The sequence below is a fragment of the Anthonomus grandis genome, chromosome 12, assembly GCF_022605725.1.
Source record: "Anthonomus grandis grandis chromosome 12, icAntGran1.3, whole genome shotgun sequence".
Taxonomy (NCBI): Eukaryota; Metazoa; Arthropoda; class Insecta; order Coleoptera; family Curculionidae; genus Anthonomus; species Anthonomus grandis.
Window position 1 is genome coordinate 21,162,279 of NC_065557.1, and position 22,866 is coordinate 21,185,144.

General features: G+C 29.6%; 1 protein-coding gene across 1 annotated transcript in view; it reads right to left on the reverse strand.

The window, feature by feature from the left end:
- Positions 1-2,742: 2,742 nt before the first annotated feature.
- The window catches only part of LOC126742871 (calcium-activated potassium channel slowpoke), a 205,391-nt gene continuing 185,267 nt past the window's right edge, over positions 2,743-22,866 (reverse strand). Inside the window, exons 21-30 of the mRNA XM_050449716.1 lie at positions 21,765-21,794; positions 19,822-19,963; positions 19,282-19,347; positions 15,718-15,892; positions 12,393-12,617; positions 10,496-10,775; positions 10,301-10,437; positions 5,946-6,058; positions 5,523-5,772; positions 2,743-3,394 (exon numbers count right to left, since the gene is read on the reverse strand). Of these exons, the coding sequence (XP_050305673.1) occupies positions 3,272-3,394; positions 5,523-5,772; positions 5,946-6,058; positions 10,301-10,437; positions 10,496-10,775; positions 12,393-12,617; positions 15,718-15,892; positions 19,282-19,347; positions 19,822-19,963; positions 21,765-21,794 (1,541 nt within the window). The 3' untranslated portion in view covers positions 2,743-3,271. The remainder of the gene's footprint in view (positions 3,395-5,522; positions 5,773-5,945; positions 6,059-10,300; positions 10,438-10,495; positions 10,776-12,392; positions 12,618-15,717; positions 15,893-19,281; positions 19,348-19,821; positions 19,964-21,764; positions 21,795-22,866) is intronic.

Sequence of the window (22,866 nt, forward strand, 5' to 3'; positions counted from 1 at the left end):
ACAATATCACAATTTGTTAAAATTAATGATTTTATTGTAGATGTAAGTATCTTTTTATAGCGCATAAAAAATGTATAGCCGTTTTACGTTGCTAATAGGTATATATTATGATCTAAGATTATCTTTTATAATATTTAAGACATTCTATATATTTATTCACATAAAGCTTCCTCTAAAGTTAATTGCCTTACACCAACAGTATAAGGTTAAAGTATTTTGTGCCAGAAATAATGTTATATATCATGTAATTATCATAATTTATAGAAAAGTCAATGTAGGTATATATACTTATTAAGGATGTAAAGTTGTTTATAAAGCCCGCTTGTAAGCTGCTGCTATCTGCAGCTTATTGCCTTGCGCCTTGATGTATATAGAATATATCTACTATATAAAATATCATAGGGTGACAATACTCAGGGTGATATTTTTTAGATTTTTATAAAAAAGATTTTTTTACACCTATCGTGCAGAATTTTAATAAATAGTTAAACGTCTAACACTTTTGAAGTAACCTGTAACAATCTTTATCCCAACCTATTATAGAGTAAATTAATTAGGCAACGAAGTTCTAAAAGTGCTTATTTGAACAGTAATTTCTCAAACAAATATCTTTGTAACCATAATTGTTCTAACATTTAAACTATTTCCAAATGACAAAATAATGATAATTTAAAAAAATCTCTTTTAGGCAATTCGCTTCCTGTTCTTAGTTAAATAAATATATTATATATTATACAAGTTGTACAAAAATTTACTATGTTTAAATCCGTATTTGCAACTGGCACTGCTAGTAATTTACAAACATTTACAATTTAAAGTTTTATGTTACACTTCATATAAAATATATAATAAGGGATTTGGTTAAATAGGCTGTGAACCAAAAATATTTTGTGTGAGATTAGTAAATTTCTTTAGTACAGTGATGTTATAATTCAGAAAGCTAACCTATTTTACCAAACATCCTTATCACATCAACTTTTTTAACCAAATGGTTTTTAACAAATATGTATACTTATCTTTGAGCTATTTAGTGTAGCGCCTCTAGCACGTATTTGTAAGTTAGTATCCCACAAAAATTAAAGCGAAAATACAACACCCAAATTAAATTTAGAACATACGAATAAAATGTTTTTAAGATATCAAAAAAATTATAAAATGGAGAGATGTGTTCGAAAAGCGATTAAATTGTATTCTAATAATTTGATGTTTATATGCCAACCAAAGGAAATAGTGTCATAATTCCCAAGCAAGATATTTTTTTAATTTATAGATTTCAAGGAAAAAAAAGATTTTGAATAAAAAACTGTTTTTATGCTTAACGACCCAAAAGCATTTTATTTTCTAAATTTTTAAGTGTTGATAAACTAGAAAAATATTAGGGTTTAAAAAAAATTAAAAGGTTTTGGGCTATCTAAACACAAATAAGAAGGTCTTATGAATTTTTTTGTTCAAATTCCATTATTTAAAGGTTGTCTTCTTTAAATATAAGCATTCATTATATATACAGGATCTCGCAAAATTAATGATAATGACAGCAGATTTGTAAAAAAATCTTTTGCCAAAAATTCAAAATTTGTTGAAAGCTCTAATGTATTTTCACATTTTTGGTATTATAAATGTTTCTTCTAATTTGTCAATATATTTTTTTATACAAGAAAATATACTCTATAAGTTTCTAGGATCAACTATTTTCCAAAAAAAAACATTTAAAAAACTTTTGCAGTCATCAAAAATTAGATAAATCGACCATTGCGTTAATTTAAAAAAATATATATAATTTTGAAATAGAAAAATTAAGCATTTTATGAAGGAAAAAACGTTAAATAACTTACTGGGTGTAAGATTTCTATTAAATTTAACCACTTTTTAAACCATTACGTATTTTTATAAATTTTTCTAGTTTCGAACAAAATTATTGTTTTGTAAAACTTTTTAAATAACGAATTTTGCGATGTTCGTCTTATTTTATATTTTTTTTCCAAATTGCTTAACGAGGTCAATAGAATGCATTTTTTCTGTAAAATAGCACATACGACAATAAAAATTATAATATAATAATCAATATGACACAACCATAATCAATTGATTATTATCAATTTTTATAATGCAAATTTTAATAAATCGTATGATTTTTACTTAAGAAATTTGCCAAAGTTTCATGTTCTTTTTTTGAACGTCATGAAACAAAAATGTATTTGTTTATTTTGAGAAATAAATTGATACCTTAATTTGAATTGAAAATAAATAAATTTATAGTAAGCACCTAAGGGGTGAAATACATTTGATTGATTAAACGAACCTTAAATATTACTGACTGTTGTTTTATAGCCCAGAAAATAATTAATTTGCTCACTCCCATTTTTTCCATAGAATTTTTTTAAATCTCTTTTTTGTTGTCAGTTTATAATTTATTTGAAAATTTTTAAAAGCGAAAAATGATTGATTAATTCACTAGAATTTTATTTGATTAGGACTCTTGTGGAATTACCTGAAGATTTAAATAAGATTACCACTAGGTTTTGGACTATGAAATTATATTTGATGATTGCCTTAATAATACCATCAATATAAAATTGAAAAATATTATATATGCTCTATTTGGTGCAAATGATATTTATACATTTATTAACATGAAATTATCATTTTAATAGTATATAAATATATTGGCTTCTAGTATCCATTAGAAATAAAATAAAATTCTTTTGATGATATCTTTAAGATAATCGACATTATTTAAAGAGATTTTATTTCGAAAAGAGTACATTTTTTGCCTTTATAGATCTGAATATAAGTAAAACTATAAGTATTTAGTAAATTATTATAGTATTGAAATTATAATATAAAATCGTTAAAAAGTTATGGGTTCGGCATCGTTTAAATATGATTGAACTTGAACAGAAAAGACTTATAATTATGTTTTTAGAAAATAGTTTACGTGATCCTTGTTGACTTTGCAAAGACAAAGAAACAAACTTCTTATAAAAAATTAGTTTAGATATTGTAAATATTACTGAAATATATTTTAGTATCTTTAATATTGCTTTTTTTAGGTGTCTTAAAAAAACTTAACCTTTTTATAATTCAATTAAAAGCAACCATGAAAAAACTAAATCTATAATTATTAATATGTGTTTAAGGTCGATAAAATTGAAACTAAAGTAATTTGAAATATGGAAAAAGATATTGGAATGGTGGGTACTTTTTACTGGACCGTATTGCGCTTTTAAATATACGAATAGGGTCCATCTGTGAGGGCGCTACACAACAATAGTCAAGAGTTCTCATCTTTATTAGTTCCTCCGCCGCCCGTTCCGCTTCCTTGTCCCGTGCCTGTTCGATTCCCTTTCACTTGTTTGTACTCGAGACCTGGATCAAACTGCATGAGCACGAACACCTAAACATAATTAGAACTTTGTAAATGAATGAACTATTATTTAAAATGCGAATTAAAAGCTATTTAAAAGCTAAATAAGGCTTTCAGTATACACTACTTAAAGGGTATAAATTCAAGATGTTATTAGATGCTAAACGTTCCGATCATTTTTAATTTTAATCTAAAGGAGTATTTAATTTATTATATGATGGATTGAAACTAAATTTATTATTAGTAATTAGAAGATTTACGAGACTGAGATCCGAGTAAACAGTAGAGTTCAGGTCAACTTTATTTAAATTCAGATCAAAGAGTAGAGATCAGAGTAAACTAGCTCCGAACATCGTTCGTGAATACAAGCGTTCTCAGTGAATACAACTGTTAAAATGGTAAAAGAATTCGACATATTGACATTGCTTTTTGTTTGGGTGAAACAAAAAGGGTGAACTTTGTAGGTACTAAACTTCTCTATAAGATTATGCATTTTTCACCTTTACCTACTTTTTACATTAGACTATTTTTTTTAAATTTAAATCAAATAGAATTTCATCTTTATCAGACGATGATAAAGAATCCCTTTTTATACAAAATAAACCTGATCTACAATATGAAAAAATTAAGGAGTCTAGGCGATGGCGAGAGTATGGTACTATGCTCTGGGCACTATGTATGGTCGGAATGAGCGTTGGCGCTCTGTTGTGAGCATACCCTACCGGGGCAAACAAAACTTTTTTTTGCTTTATGAAACCTAAATACCAGGTTAAGATCCAGAAGAAAATTTAACATAATTACTACTTAACTATACCCAAGTGGCCCATGCAATTTGGATGCGCAGTAAGACGGTTTTCGTCAAAGGGTTTTGCCAACTTTTTTTTTGTCCTTTGACGAAGACCGTAGATCGTTTAAAGAGCTCCGGGCGTAGAGGCCTGCTAGTTTACATCTCAGTATTATAGCCGAGTGTCATAATAGAGATTTAGCACCGTTCATGTTAAACTACGAAAATTATAAAAAGTGCTTCAGGAGGAATCTGATTTTAAATTTAAAACCAAGAACTGTCGTTGTAATCGATAACGCCCAATACCACAATAAATCACTATAAAAAGTACCAACTTTGTCAAGGAAAGCGGAAATGCAAGAATGGTTAGAGGATATGCATGTGATGAATATATGTTAAGGACACAATTATATGATATAATAAAGATTCACAAACCAAAATATAAACGTTATGAAATAGATGAACTCTTTAATGCAAAACGTATTACGATTACTACTATATCATCTAGATCTAAACCCAATTCAGTAAGTTTGGGCTGAATTAAAGGGATATGTGGTAAACGCAAACTTTAAAAATTCCTTATTTTGCTTAAAATTTGTATCACTTCAGAAAGCGTTAATACTTTAGAAAGTGTTACAGATTTTGAGCAAAATAGTGAATTTTCTGACATAGAGAAATTACATAAGGAGGGTTATGAATCACAAAACTTAACCGGTAAGACAAAACCTATTTAAACTTGTACACATTTGACTTATATTATATTTGTAAATAATATTATTTTGCGTTTTATTGGCCATTATTTGACGTTAGTTGTTTTATCTTTTATTTATTAGATAAATATATTACAGGTAATTTTAACATTAAAAAAAGTTCAGTAAAAACACTGTAAGAGATTTTTACCTACGAAGATATTAGCTTACAGAGTAAACTGCAAAAATAGATTTTTGTAAAAAAAAATTATTATAATATATAAATATAATATCGTCGGTTTTCATATTTTTCAAATTATTTTAGAATAAGCTTTTTAATATAAAAACTTTTTATTTTTAGAATATCTTGTTTCTCTTGGGTTATTATAGCCGATTAAATTTTCCTAGAAGGAAAGTAAAAATCGTTTTTTTCATCTGACGCCTAGAAATTGATAAAACCTTTGAATTTTATTTACTATAATAGATACTATATTATTATTTTAAATATTGCTAAAAGTTGCTAAGCCAAAATATGCCGAGTGTAAACTCAATAAAAACAGGGAATTTACAATTTTGTATTAAGTTTATCGATTTTTGTCCCTGTTGCACACTGACCCTTTCAATCTTTCGTCTGCGCATTTCATCGGCCACTTGGATCTGGTTGAGTTATAATAAATATACATACTTGATCTGTAGGTAAAAGTTGAAAATCATCAGGTGGATTCGTGATAACATATCTCTTGCTGCTAGCGTCACACGTCGAGCTTGTATCCCTAAAACGATAAAGTCCTATGCAGAGCATACCAAATTGTTTTAGTGCTGCGACGAACAAATCGCCGTATTTCCCAGTTTCTCCAAATTGAGCTAGAGGGCCATCGTATAAGGATATTTGACCTACTCGACACCGGTCCCTATTGGATAAACTTTCAGTCGTGCTGTAATTGATAATAAATTAAGTTAATTAATAATAATAATAATAAATATAATAAGATTAATAATTATTCAAAATAAAATGGGATTACAAACTTATAATAAAAGTTAACTTATGCGATATGTTTTATCTTCATAAATGATTTCTTTTAAATATATTAATCGTTCAGAAACCTACCTATAACCTCCTCTTAGTCCAGCTCCTTCAGCTAGAATAAGTTCTAGTTCTGGAGTCGCTCCACCAGTAATTAACGAACGTATTAGCGTTAAGGCGTTTTGGTTAAAATACGTCTAAAATAAAAAGTACGGATTTACAAAGACATTATATTTTAATATTAACAAGCTAAAAGTAATCCAGTAAGCATTGAAATATAAACTATACAAGGTGTGTGAGACAAAACAGTCCAGCCTGAAAATTTTGAAAAATAGCCTGGTTAGCCGAAAATGACTGAATACGTCAAATTCAATATTGAAGGGACATTTATTATCAGAAATTGCGTTTCTCTCACGTCATCTGCTCACTGACTCATGCGACGTCATCCTCCTGATCCCCTAAGACCCCATGTCAATTTTTTTAAATGGGAATAGGGGTTGAGTGGTACCTTGAATTAAAAGCAATTTACTTATTCTCTACATAGCCCTATTTTTATTTTATTAATTCGTTCTCAAGAAATATGAATAAATGTGGATAAAAAATAAACCTTATTTTAAATGAAAAAAATAAAAAGTATGTGTTTGAGTAACACCTATTTTATTAAATGTTGAAAATGACCTCCTTTGACCTCCATACAAAAATATAATTCTTGTTCAAAACGTCTCCGCACATTAGCGAATATGTCGGGCATTATTAATTGACATTTCAACAATTCTATTTCGAAGATCTTCAAGGTAGTCAGGCTTTGTAACAAAAACTTTGATTTTTAGGTGATCCCATAAAAAAAATCCAAAGGAGTAAGATCAGGAGATCAAGCAGGCCATTTTTGGTACATCTTCGGCCAATCCACCGTCCAGAAAATACGTCGTTTAAAATATGACGAACGGCAGCAGCATAATGTATTAATATAAAAAGGCCTAACAATACCAGAGGATACCAGCCCATACATTAAGTTTCTGAGGTCGCTGCGTCTGTGTTTCTCGAAAGTAAAGAGGAATAGTGTCACTTCGTGAGTATCTACAGTTGGGTCTATTGACTTCACCATGTAAATAAAAGGAGCATTCCGAGTCAAGTCAAAGTATAAGTCCGAGAAACAGACATTGTACAGCAAATTTCTCTTACGATTTAAAATCATCTTCATTTAGCCCATACACTAGTTTGATTTTGTAGGCATGATATTTGTATAATTTTAAAATTTAGTCAACGGTAAATTGAGACAAACCAGATGCGTTGGAAATTTTTTAAGCGGATGTATTAGGTTTCATCTCAACCTGACCCACTACTGCAATTTCTATTACTTCATTTCTCAGTGGTGACCTTAATTTTTTTTGTTTTGTACTGTTTCTTGCAACTTCCTCATCAAATCCATTACATAAGGATGATTTACCCTTTTATCCGGATGTTCACCATTAAAAGCACGTGCTACTGTGTTAGCTGATTTATTTTGTTGGTAGACTTACCAACTCAATTCTTTCTTGAAGCGTATAAACCATTTTTACCAATACTATCACCAGGACTAGATTAAACAAATACTTCATGCTACTGTTGTTATTGCTCACTTTAATAAAACACCGATACCAACATAAAAATAACTAAATCAACAAAAGCGTCTATGCAGATATTTACAACATATTTTGACGTTTTTGTCAAAATAACTTACATTTTCGGAATGTATTTTTTTTCTTGATTAGAGATAACAACTGGATAATTAAAAAAAGAAAATTTATACAGGCAACAAAATTGCAAGATCTCAACTTTTGAAGAATGTGATAGAAATTTAAACAAAGTGAAGATTTTCTGATGAATTGATGAAGTAAAAAAAAAATAAAAAGAGGGCTATGTAATAAAATTACCTTCCATTTAAGGTATCACTAGACTCCTATTCCAACATCCACATTTTATTCAGATTCCGAAAAAAAATTACATGGTGGCTCTGGGGGGTGAGGCGATGACGTCAGATAAACACAATTTCCGTCAATAAATGTCGCCGTCAATATTAAATTTGACGTGTGCGGCCGTTTTTCGATTGAACACTTTTTCAAGATTTTTAGGGTGGACTGTTTTGTCTCGGACGCCAGTATTTTCATTTAAATGTTTATAAAGAAAGACTAAAGTCAAGATTCTTATTCATCCAATTAAATGTTCTTTGCATTATATGAAAAGCGTATTTGATTATATGAAAATTAGATTTGAAGGAAGAACTATCAAATTATAGCTATATCTTGATGCATTGAAACTTAGGAGCAATGGTTTGAAGCATCAATTATTCCTAAATTTTGTAAAAATATAAGATCTTAAATCTTTCATGCTATTGATTCTATATCTATATGATTGGATATTCTGCATCAGAATATCCAATCGAAAAGATCGGTCATAAGTTTAGTCAGAAGCACCAAACCTATTTTATACTAATGTGTACAAGTGAACAAGTGTGTACAAAACAGTATATGACATCGTGTATTTAGGATACCATGTTTTCGAAGAATACGCTAAAGAAGAGCGAAGTAAAATATAACATTTTAACAGTTTTAGGAGAAAAAGTTTTAACATGTAATGTCAGCCAAAATATTATATAAACAACCCAAAAACAAATAAAAATTTGATTTACAGAATCACAGTATTAAATATTGTATTGAAGCTTCTTAGATTAACCGGTAACGACACATGAACAATACAGGGTGTTTTAGAACTATGGGATCAAACTTCTAGGGGTTGTTTAGTGCAACAGTAGAATCCATTTGAGTATAGGAACCCATGTCCGGAAATGTGTCACTACGCCACTATGGCCCTAAGACGCGTTTAAATTTAGAAAAAATATTAATTACCTAAATAGGATCTGATGCATTTATTTTTACCTTTTGTATATGATACCATCACAACAATTGTTAAAAATGTCTTCCTCCAACCTCAATACACCGATTTAAACACCGCACATGATTTCGGCGGACTACACTAAAAATTTAATCCTCGTTTTGAATGATTTCAAATGCTGCTGTTATTCGTCCAATTAAGTCTAGCTCTGATTCTACTGGAGTTTTGTAGACAAAGACTTCCACAAGAAAAAATCGAGCGACGTTAAATCGGGGGACCTAGGAAGTCAAGAAACTGCTCCACCTCTAACAATCCAACGGTGCCCAAACCGCTGAGCCAAATACTCGCGTACTTGTACAGCAAAGTGAGCCGGCGATCCGTCATGCTGAAACCACATTTGCTGTCTAACGTTTAGTGGAACATTTTCAAGGAGTTCTGGGAGAACTTCCTCCAAGAAATGCAGATAAGAATATAGAGAAACAGGTCAGATAGAAATAGGTCCTGTTAACCGTTGCGAGGTATGGCCCAATTAAATAATCATCAACAATGCCTGCCCATACGTTGACAGACCAACGATTCTGATGTTTTCTTGGAAAAAATGCATAAGGATTTTCTTCTATTCTTACTATTAAAAATACCGTTTCTTGTGAAAGAGACTTCATCGGTCCACAAAACATATCGTAAAAAATTTGGTTGTGCAATGATCAGAGGCCATCAACAAAATTGAACTCTAGGATGATAATCGGCTGCACTCATACCTTGAACTTTCTGGAAATGGTAAGGATGGAGTTGTTGCTCGTGTAGTACCCGCCAGACAGAAGCGTTACTCGTACTCATATTCTTAGCGACGTCACGTGTGCTATTTGATGGTTCATCGGCAACTCGCTGAAGCACCTCTTCTTCAAATTCGACCGTTCTTACGGTTCGAGCAACACCAGTATCATGCATCTTGGTCCTAAACATGCCGATCTCAGCGAGCCGCCGATGAACCGCAATAAACTTTTTGTATCCAGGATGCTGTCTTTCGGGATAACGTTCATGATACAACCGCGATGCTGCTCGTGCATTGCAGTTTGTTGCTCCGTATGCCAAATGCATATCCGCCAATTCTTGATTGGTAAAGTTTTCCATTAGCAATACATGTTTAAAAATTGTAAGCTATAAAATTTATAAACATGACATTGAGAATTGACATTGATAAGCGCTGATTTTAAGCAATTGTTGTTATGGTATCATGTACAAAAGGTAAAAATAAATGCAGCAGATCCTATTTAGGTAATTAATGTTTTTTATAAATTTTAACGCATCTTAGGGCCGTAGTGGCGTAGTGACGCATTTCCGGACATGGGTTCCTATATTCAAATGGATTCTTCTGTTGCACTGAACAACCCCCAGAAGTTTGATCCCATAGTTCTGAAACACCCTATATAATGATAAATGTTTTTCATCAATAATTAGTTAATAATTAGTAAAAAGTTAGACAAACTTTTTGGTCAGAAAGGTAATCGGCTTAAGTAAAATTTAAAGCTAGATAAGATTCGGGCTTATACAAATGTAAATGTACTTACTGTTGACATTAATGAATCTAATACACTAACAGCAAATGCTGTACCACAAGCAAAAGGCTGCGTTAAGTACAATTCAGTATCAGGATCGTCATCATCGTCTTGGTCGAGAAACTGTACATTACTATCATTAACCAATTCTAAAAATAAAGTATGTTAATGATCAAATTTCAAAGTAATTCGTAGGCTGCTTATTACCCGTTATCATGGGAACATTGGCTCCATAAACTGATCCCCTCCTTTGCAATATTATAGGACTACCTACAGGAGTTCCATTTTCGTTATTTTCATTGTTTTGGCTGAGGACACCTATCGTGTCATCGAATGTCATGGCTTTAATATTAAGGGATGCCAATATAGCTTCCTTATCGGCTAACGTAGGGTCATCGTTGCTTGGCACTTTGGCTGAGAGAATGCAGCACATATCACATAAATTTACGTTAACAGCACGAAGATCGGCCCTACTTAACGGAGAACCCTAAAATAGTAATAAACGTAAAGAGGCTTAAATTGGTTTAAAATCCTTTATCCTTGATATAAAGTATATAATATTTATACCAGGAAAGGAAAAAGGCCAGAAAAAAACAAAATCGAAATTTTGTTTTGTATTTAGATTGACGTTCCGACAATTTATATTGTAATATGTAAAATGTTTTTAAAATAACAATAAAACACAGTTACAAGAAAACAATACTATATAAAATAGAAATAACGTAAAACATAAAAATAATATAACAATTAAAAAATGTTTTAACATTATTTTATTTGCAAAAAATTTTTTATAATCCATCACAGTAAAGAAAAATATTGTTACGGATTTCTCGTGGCTTCAATAAATAATCACACTTGAACAATATACTTTTATTCATTACTTTACCTACAATCACTATTTCTAATCACTTATTGATTATTTAGCGTACTCAAATCACAACTATACTTAAAGTTAACATCGAATCAGGTCCTCATATTATAGACCCAATAAGATTCTTCTAAAAAAACCTCCGGGACCTTGGAGAACACAAACACAGACTTCATCATCTTTCTTTGTGAATTTTATATTAGTTTTACATGAATCAACAAAATCACATTTTTAAAAACAGACGCTGCAAACTACATTATAGTTATGGACTACTAATTATATCAATAAAAAACTTTACGGAAAGTTTACTTTACTCTGAAGACATGCATAGACCTACAAATAGATCAATAGGGTATAGTAGGGATCAGACCAATATGCATTAGGTAGGAAGATTAATATTGACAGAATTACATCCGCTTGTAAGGAAAGTAAAAAACAGTCAAGAAAAAAAAGAAGTGATGCTTGATACCTTTTCGGATAGGGTTCTTTTTAATAACGGCCAAAAACATATGCCGTCATGTGACTTGCAGGTTCCTGAAACTGTTTACAGGTGGGTGATTTTCTTGCAAATTTAGAATTAAAGAAAGACATACTATTTTTTTATACTTAGATGATTGGTTAGAAATAGCCAAAGAAAGTTTCACATGGCACACAACGAGAGAGACGACATAAACAAAATAAACAAAGAATATTGAAACCCACAATTGGAGATTTTTTTACCAAATAGAAATGGAATTTAGTGGGCAGAATTCAGTAATAATTCAGTAATAAAACTAGAATATCTTGCTATGGAATTCCGAACAAACATTTTCCAAATTTTTGAATGAGAGGCATGCAACTCGCGAATTACAAGATAAACCTAGCAAAATCAAACCTTGTATATGTATTACGAATCCAGTGGAGGACTAAGCGGAAGAGGGGTATGTCTGTAGAAAAGAAATGACCTATAGTCTGGTAAATGTGCATAGATCAACTTACATTGGGGTGGGTATAATACAACTTTCTAGGCTAAGATGTATTGAGGGTATGGGTAAGTCCCAAGGTGGAAAGAGAAAGCATTACATATTTATTTAACGAGAACAACGACAAAATCACGATACATAACAAGACAAAACGACAATCGATTATTAAATTACTAATCGCTAAAAACAATATAATAGTTATTATATTTAGAGCAAGACGGTCGTTTATGTTTACAAGAAACAACTAATTTATTAAAAGTGCATTAAGACTTACGTTTAAGACAGAAATTTTGGGTAAATTCTGCAACATCTTCCACTCTCTTCTGATATAGTCCACAGATCCAACAATCACCACATGCTTCAGCTCGTGATAATGGAAATTGCTAGCTCTTAACGGCATAACTAAATTTCTTAGACCTATCAGGGGGGAATCAGGATCGGCAAATAGGCAAACTACAACGTGTCCATTTAAAACTGTCATTGCTGCTTGATTACGATCCTAGTAAAAAAAACATAAATTACTATTGCACTTAAGCAAATGAAGGAAAAAAAAAGAAGCTCAGCATACTCTGATAAAATTGACCTATAACATACAGGATGGCTGTAAAATATCTTTACAAAAACCTACCAGGTAGATCTGCAGACCAAAATTAGCCGATTTAAAACAGTACAGTAAGTACATTATTAGTATAAAATAGCAAATTAATTCTAATACTGGTTAATGTAATTTTGCCAAAAAAAGTCACAATTATTTTTAATATTATTAGAGTCCATGGGCGTAGAACCTAGGGCTTGTTTCAGATACTACGAAAAAATAGGGATTGGATACAAAATTCAAATCAACCAACTCATTTGCAACAAAAAAGGTATGACTTGATATGAGTTGATTCTTCTAATGGTTTTCAAAAAATTTCAACGTAAGTTTACTTTATTGGGCTAATTTTGGTCTAAAGAATAGCTTTTGTAAATTTCTCACAAATACTCTGAATAATAATATAATATTAATCAATTCAATATATTTTTTAAATGATACATAGATAATGGAAAGGGAAACGAGAGGTGGAGGTCTTGACTTGTACATTAGGAATAACTTGATTGTTTCGTGAGCAACTTTGGGTCAAATTAAAAATTGGGGGCCTCTCAATTGCAATCGGGGTATTTTACAGACCTCCCAAGCGTAGCGTCTTATCTACATTAAATATCTAAGAAGCCCCATTTAGTAATGTTGTTCTATGTTGTGATGAAGTTATTGCCTTAGGAGATTTAAATTTAAATCTATACATTTGTTCTAATATAACTCAGCATTTTGACCGCCTGTTGGAAAGTTTCGAATTCAGACAAATTGTCGTTAAACCAACTCGTTATGAGCGTCAATCAGCATCTTTGATTGATGATATTAACTGTCGGGAGATAAACTGTTAAAAGGTAATATTAGGCATTTAAATTTTCATGAAACTACGGACAATCTGTTTATTGCAGTTTACACGTTAAAATTCCAAAAATTGAACCTAAATTTATTCGATATAGAGATTTTAAGCACTTTGATGCCCATAACTTTAACCATGATTTATTAAGTACTAACTGCGCAGCCATTTTGAGTCGTGCAAGTGTTGATGAAAAAGTTGATCTATTCACATCTATATCTTATCGCTTTCTGATACACACGCTCCACTTCGGACAGCTCGTGTCACTAAACGCAAGGCCCCTTGGTTTACAGAAACACTAAACATTATGAAAAAACAAAGTAACAGATTTTTTTCTAAATATAAATGCACAAAGAATATTAGCGATTGGGAGGATTACAAAAGAATGCGAAATATTTTTACCCAGGCTATTCATAATGATTAAGCTCTGTGAATCAGCCATAACTCCGTACTTGGTACATATATTTAATACTTGTATTTTAAACTTGGAATTTTCTTATAAAAATTGGAAGAAAGCAATTGTTAAACCTCTGGCAAAGGTCACAGAGCCTGATACGTTTTCTGATTTAAGACCCATTAGCCTGTTATCCATAATGAGCAAAATTTTAGAAAAGTTGGTTTATTAACAAGTGGTTGCGTTCTTGAACGAGCATAGTCCAATTCATCAGTCTGACTTTCGACAGTCCCATAGCACAACTACAGTATTAATTAAAGTGCGGGATGATATTGTAGGTACATCAGATCTTGGTAAAGCCATGGCTTTGGTTCTCTTGGATTACAGCAGGGCATTTGACACCAGTGATCATCGATCATGTTATGTGAAAAGTTGTCTTACTTGTATTCAGATGCCACTGTGCTATTTTTTAGGAGCTACTTGAGCAATTGGTTTCAAGCTGTTGAAATTGATAACAACATATCATCATTTTTCGCCGGACAGAGAAGTCCCACAAGGCTCCATTCTTTGTCCTTTATTGTTTATTCTGTATACTAGAGACATTGGACAATCAATTAAAACATCTCGTGTACACCAACATGCTGACGACACTCAATTGTATACCAGTTTTGACAAAGAAGAACTACCTGCAGCTATAGAAAAACTTAATAACGATTTAAATTCCATATATTCTTATTCAGCTAACCATGGACTTTTATTAAATCCTAGTAAATCGGCAATTATGTTTTTTTAGTCTAACAAGGACTGGGTTAAGAATAATGTTATAATAACTTTAAATAATATACCATTGCCAAATGTAGATAAATACAAAAACTGTTTGGAAGTCAGGTTGTTAAGGTGGTTCTAAAAACTTACTATGCATTGAAAAATTTTTACAAGAGAAGGGAAATAATTAACACAAACCTGAAAATAAAGTTAACGGAGTCGCTTATTTTATCACACTGCAATTATACTGACACAGTTTATTGGCCTTTTCACCTAAGCTGCCTAACAAAACGGTTACTTGATAGTTCCTCTCCAGATTATCTGTTTGATAAACTTAATAAAAGAAATACTCTTCTTAACAGATACACGCGCTTTAATAATTTATTTGATGTTCCTAGGCATAGAACAGAACTTTTCCAACGTTCGTTTTCCTATTTGTTACTTAAGTTGACCACCACTGATATTTTTCGCGAACTGTATGTCCTACCATTTTTGACATTTAAGAAAAAGTATAAGCAACCTTTACTTAGTAAAGTTTAAATTGTCAGTTGGTAAAAGCAATATACTTACGCCATAGAATGTCAAAAAATTTTAGTGATTTTATAAAATATTATTTCTAAGCTTGTGTTTCCTTTTGTATTTCTTTATAATAACAAAAGTATCATTGCCTAGTAAGTTAAGTTGCCAATATCCAAATTTGATCTTATGTATTTTGTATGTATGCTCGGTTAATAGCAGCTCTGCTAAACTTCGCTGAGTTAAAAATAAAGGCCTATTATTATTATTATTATTATTATTATTATAATTATTAGTATCATTATGATAAATTCTATGTAATTTCCAACAATAATAAACATATTTTATCTTCGCCAACATTTTTTTCATTTTTTTCATTCTAGAACATGTGTATTTAATGACTTTTGCTTATTGTCCCCTAGACCACTTTCGTGTCTATAATATATACCTGTAATGTTTATATGTTTCTCCTTTTTTAAACATATTGCAAATATTCTTACCAAAATACAATCTTCTAGATTTTTGGCAGGGCCCCAATGAAACATGCCCGTACTATCGTATTTCATTTCAGTCTTTTCAAAATCAAAATCCTTGGCTTGGTCATCAGCCAAACCGACAGGGAGGGCCACTCCATTATTGTTTTGGTTGGTGCCGCCACTACTTCTGCTAGTTGGCCTATAAATAAATCATTAGTAACAAAATTAGTAAGATGTACTTCAAAAAATACATTAAGACATGACTGAGGCCGAACTTTTTAACAATTGATTTATTTTTCACTTTGATCTCTGTTATATAACTATGACCCATACATGTCTCAATGTATAATATATACTTATAATACCCAATGACTAGATTCTTCTAATGATCTAATACGCCTATAATGAATCGGTACAAACTAGTATCTATTTAATTGATTTTATAGCGATAAAATGTAATTGCGTGCATGAAAATCACTGTTAATTAAATATGTTTGAAATTACTATGTTTGTTAAGATGTGAAAACTTCCATGCCTTGTGGCTAGTGTATGAAAAATCATTGTGTGGAATGTGGCTGATCTATCAGCAGCTAGCAAAAGCAAATAAATAACTTAGCACATACATACTAAATCTAAATATTTACACAAATATTCCGATTTAGTAAGAATCAATAAAAATTATTTTAAAAATTCATTAAAAATATTAAATAAAAACAGGGTCATTGAAATGATGTAAAAAAATTTGGAGGATGATAGTACTCCTAAAAATACTAAAACAAAGTTCTCATAAGTATAATGCATAATTCAAGAGTTAGGGGCACTGAAAGGGTGAATTTAAAAAACTTTTTCTTTTAAATTTTAGGCGTAAAAAACGAGATAAGATTTCGAAAAAAAATCCTTTGCTATAAATTTTGACCCTAAATCAAATGGTGATATTAAAAAATTATTTGAAAAATCGAAAAGGGTAGTTTTTGCAAGGTTACGGGGTTTGTTTCGCCGAATAACTTTTTTGAGTTTTCTTTGCAACGTTTATTTTTTGAAAATTACATATTTTTTCTTACAAAAAAGGTAATCTTGATAAACATCGTCCAGAGCTATGGTTTTTGAGAAAATTGAAGGCAAAGAGTTTGCTGATGAGTTGCTAACTGGTTAATCAACATAAATTTATGAAAGTTAAATAAGTAAGTAACCAAGTAGTTATTAAATAATTAATTTAAAAATCAAAATTTCATGATTTTTAAAACATCACTATCACCACCGAATTATTTACACCATTTCAATGATACTCTGTAGAAGTAATCATAGGATTTCTTTAGTTTTGAATTACCTCTTGAAGATGAATTTTTAATAAATTTGTAATGTTTAACAATCAAATTTTTATTTTTATTTTAATAAAACAATATTGTTATTAAGTTTCAAAAAATGAAAAACCTGAAAAATAACCGTAATATGACGGCTCATTTTTATTGCCATTCTTTTCGTCGGTTACATGTCATATATTAATTTCCTAACGCAGGACATTGGTTGATCAATAAACGTATTACTGTAAGACGTAATGAGGAAATCCTATAAAATACCTATAAAATAAGAACAAATACTACAGAAATAACATCCAATAATTATTAAATACTAACGGTAACTAATACTTCAAAAATTATATTTATGCAAAGATAAATAAAATAGAAAAGTGCGACATGCTTTGGAGTATTGTCTAGTTAAAGAGATTTTAGAAAAGAACACTGTGAAAACTACAACTACTATTTAGCATATTTATTGCGTTTGATTTTCTTGACTTTAGTGTTATTAAATAGTTATAAATTTCTTTTTTTTATTTAAAGGGAAAAATATTTAATATACAGGGTGTTCCTTAAAGGCATGTTCATATTTGAGAAGTTAATTATTGGATCTAATTTAAAAAAAAACTTCCAATCGCTGCCAAATTAAACGGCTTAACTTTTGAGATAGCAGGGTGGTAAAGTTTTCAAAAAAATGAAGACATTTGGTACATATCTTCTATGCACTTTACAGTTTTTTTATTCTCTCTACTAGCGTCTATATGAGTTTTAAATTAAATATTTTTAAAGACAAAAATACTACGCAACTGCTTTCTCTTATAACAAAAATTATTTTTAAAGTCGTTATTTTTATCCTTTCTTAAGCAAATTTGATCTTCTGGTTTTTCTTTGTATGACGCATGATTTTCGCTTAAACAAATAAAAATCGTTTTAGATCAGTCTCATTTTTTCAAAAATCGACTGAAAGTAAATTAAGAGTTCAGATTTGTCCAAAATTTATGATAGCTCAATTTTTTTCAGATGCTCTATAAGACTCCATACATATAGTTTATAGACTCCATAAAATATGGGGAAAAAGCATTTGTTAGTTTCCTTTATTAATTTTATTTTAGACCGAAGACGACAAAAGATCGCACATATCTCTTAAACGATCACAATTTTTTTATGTAGTTAACATTTCCATCTCTATAAGACCATCCTCCACCTCAGGATTCTAAAGAAAGTTTAAATAGTTAACTATTTGATAAAATTACACAATTTTAACTGATTGGTACCATAAACTAACGTTTGTAGATTTCTAGTTTCTAGATTAATTTTTTCATCCCTTTTAATCTATTTATCTGGAAACTATTTATTGAGCTGCTCAAATGGCAATAAAAATTATCTTTATTTAGTTCCGTAGTTACTTTCAATTACTTGATTTAAACCAAAAATTGAACGATAGAAAATTATATCACATTTTATCGGTTCAGAGAATATGACATTTATCCATGTTAAAACTTTGAGAAAGAATGTCCCAATAATGTCATTGGCATAAATGCTTGGTCAAATGTCTATCTTTTTTTAGAAATTGAGACTTCCAGATATTTAGATCCACTGGGGCATGGATTTTCACTATCCCAAAGTTCATACATGTACTTCAACGCTTCCCTAACTTTCTGAGGAAACGATTTGCCTTTCAAATTCGACCTTAACGTAGGCAATCATTTCTTTTATTGGAACTAAGTCTCTTTCATTGTGATTGTTCTTGAGGTTTGCCAACAGCCTAAATTCACTGAAGCTCAGATCCGAAGAATACAGTGTGATTAAACAATTGGAAATATAATCCTTTTAATATGATGAAATGATGTAAAATAATGATTAAACAAATCTTTTTTTCAGTAAAGTTTTTTTTTATTTCTTCATTCAATTGATTCAACGTTATGTTATATTACATTGATGTTATCTTTCTAGTCAACTGTAACCTTTACATTTGTCAAAAGCAGTATGGCCCTTTCAACTGTGTGTCTTTTATATTAAGCGATATAATATGTAAGAACTAATAAAAAAATAAAAAAATAAGTATTGCTTATTCGTAGTTTGTATATTATTTCCAATATAGAACATACCTAGTATTAAAATCAGGTGTTAATTAACCAGGTGGCTTTATATTTAAACCACCTGGTTATTGCTCAGGGATGTGTGTATATGTAGTGTAAGTATAAAAGATAAAAGATAAGAAGTGATATGTGAGTAAAATCAAGCAGCTATAAACACTAATAGGTAAGTATTGTTAATACTGCCCAAAGCGTACATGAGTTTTTTGACTTCATAGGCAAGATGATAGCCGGCGTAAGTCGTAGTATCTGGCTCCGGTGGGCTGAAAATAGCACACTGCTGATAGCAATACCACATTAAATTTTTACAATAATAAGTTAAGTTATATACTAACTGTACGGCACGATCTGTGAATTTAAACCACTTTAAATTGTAAATAATTAAAATAAAAGCGTAATTCTAACATCAAACTTTGGTTCATAATTTAAACAAAGATAAGTAAAATAGTTTAAAAAAAAATTATAAATTTTAAATAAAAGTTAATATTGTTTTAAATATTAAGTATATATTAAACAAGTATTAATTTTACAAAAGTGAGTGTAATTAAAAATAATTTTAATATAAAATTATCGCCTATGTAATAACTATCTATCTCGATATGTATAATATTTACTAAAAATGAAAAAAAATATTTAGGATCTTCCTTTATACACAATATACCAGAACCGTTTTCATTAAATATATCCCTACAATATATGCTATATATTTATGATAATTTCCAGGTTCAAAAACTTACCGAGAATTGTAACCAGGAGAAACTAAATTTTCTGTTGCATTCCTTGTAATGTTAGGTTTCACTTTATTCACTTGCTTAGTAGAGTTTACCATATTTACAGAGGGCAAAGTGCTATTTCTGTGATTCTGGTTCCTATGAGCTACTAAAATGCAAAAAGAGATTTAAATAATAAAATATTTTATAATAATCATATACAATAATAAAAATAATAATACCTAAATTTATTAGTATTTTTAAATTACTAGTAAATAAAATATTTGAATATTTCATTTTAGTCGAATTAAAAACCTAGGTCAAAATGTATGAAATTTACCTTATTATCAAAAAATTAACTTTAAAAATATCCTTTTTATGAAAGTATATAACTTTTAGGGAAGATTTTAGGGTAAGAAATGATAAATTTGTATAGGTATTATTCGATGGTAAATTTTATTGTGTTCTGAAACATACCTCTGAAAACAAATCAAGCTAATTCCAAATAAATTTAAGAAATGTTACACAAAATCCATAGTATGATATTTTTTGGATTTTAAAGTATATGTTTTATTTTATTTAAGGTTTCCGTTTTCCCCTTATACAGAGCTCATCAGACATTAAGTTTGTTATAAGGTCTTATGATGCACTGATACATGAGCCACGTCTCTTTAAAAATAATAATAAACATAACTTTTTTACTTTGAATTTTGTGTAATGTTTTTTAAATTAATATTCCGATATCAAAATTCATATCAAATAAGGTAAAGTGAAGTATCTATTTGGTTACTTAATTAAAACATTTAAAAAATTTATCATATGTTTTTAAGGTTTAAGTGAGCTAATATGTATTCTTTTTAGGACTATATTAGAATAAATTAATAAATCAAAATTTATCTTAAATATGCTTTTGGTAGTGAATAATACAGGTAACGAGCAAAAAATTAATTTAAAAAGATAAATTACAGAATTTCTGATTTCTCAAGTAGGAATTAATAAACGGAAAGCAGATTGTCTTAAAAACGTTGTGGTAGCAAGTTTAATATGTGCCTTTTTACTTATAATTATTATTTAAGAATTTGGTAGTACAGAGAACAGCACCTCAATTACAAGATTTATTGGCAAAAATTATATAAATAATAATACAAATAAACATATAAGAAGTCACAGAGGCATTGCTAAGAAATTAATAAAAATAAAAAGCATATCTCGGAAAATAAGTAAAAATCAATGGCAAATTTAAAAATGAAATAATAAACAATAAAGTCATTTTTGGCAACTTTGACGCCATTTACTCTATGCACAGGTTAATAAAGTTTTATCTTTACCCTTATTAAACTTGTCTAATAGTTTTCTATTTTAAGGTTTATTAAGATTTTTATTTTAAAGTAAATAATTTTCTTAAAACTATGATATTTTTCACTTTAGAGTTTCTGTTCATCTTATACTTTGGGATCTTTCCAATGGGCTCGTGAATCTTGGTAGAAACTAGGCGTTTGATGAGTTTTACAATCGTCTTTTATCGAATAAACATTTAGTAACTCATTTTTACTTTTGTTTAATTACATGTTAGGTCACTTAGCACCTCAAAAAATTATGATTTAGAGAGATCAATTAATTTTAAGTACTACAAGTCTCCAATAGATCTTTGATCGGTAAAATTATATTAAATTATAGACTTCTCATTCTGTTTTAATGGTATATAAATGGCGTAAACAGAACCATAGGATTACAACCTTTTGCACTTTAAGTAGCAAAATTTTAACAAGCAAAAAAAACTATATATAAGCAAAAGTTAGCTAATGCTGAATGATTACGGACAACATTTCTCTTAGAATTTAGTTAATTATTTATTACCCTTTTGTACATAATATGCATGTGTTTGTTAAAACAAAATACGACTACCACAATCACAATTATACATGTAATCTAGTATCTAAACAAAATATTTACACCAAAAATAAACTTACTAAGTAAGTCATCATGATGGTTCAAGTCACCTGCAAAATAAAAAATTATTTAAAGTGTAACTGGAAGGCGAACGTGATATAATTTTGTATTGTAAAATAGTTTACCTAACACTAAAATCTAGCGATTATACACTAAGATGATTGGAAATTCTAAAAAAAGGGGTTGAGGTATTAAAAGGATAACAAACTTACATACAATTTAAGCTAAGTATTACATGTTGAAACAATAAACTTGGATTCGACACAAATTTCTTTTTTTTTGGCAAACATTTTGTATGTGATCAAATTATTTTTCGTTAAAGTAAAATGAATTTAAAACATTTCATTTTATGCATAATTTAAACGGATATGATAGAAATCTTGTTCTTTAATATTAAAATTAATTGACGAAAATTTTTGAAGTACATATGTAAGTCTGACAAGGTTTTAGGAATTACGAGGAATATGATGCAGAGTCTGTCAAGAAGCAATTTGGTTTTCATGGATTTTATGGAAAAACAAAATTGAAACTTAACTAAAAAATATTCTACTGAACAGAAAATTGATGAGTGAATGGTTGTGCGAATTAAAACTAATATTGTTTTTATAGTAATACATACATATTGTCTTCTTTACGCTCAATAGTACCACACAGCTATTACCTTTAAATTTATATTTAAATAAGTTTTTATACAAAAATACATAGTTTTTTAAATTCATGATAAAAATTCATTATTATATATAAATCGCAATTAAATAGGGAAACATAAAAAAATATTGAAAAAATACACATCACTGATAAGTTAGCGTTATTCATAATTTCAATAAAAAAAATATAGGATGTTTTTTACTAATATATTTTTTATGCACTCTTTAGTCTTGAGTCTGTTTGTTGAGTAAAAATTGAATTTGTGTTGCGGAGATTACTTGGGGGTTGAAATACAACATATTTATTTCTGGATAATAATGAATTTTTTGAAGCAAATTGATTTTTATACCTCCAAGAAAAAGTCTATTATACCCGAAAAAAGCACCATGTTTCAAATTGTTACATAAATCCTTGTAGAGACTTTGACTTAAAGTTTTCTTTATTTTAACTCTGTGTTGTGTTTCTATAGTATTT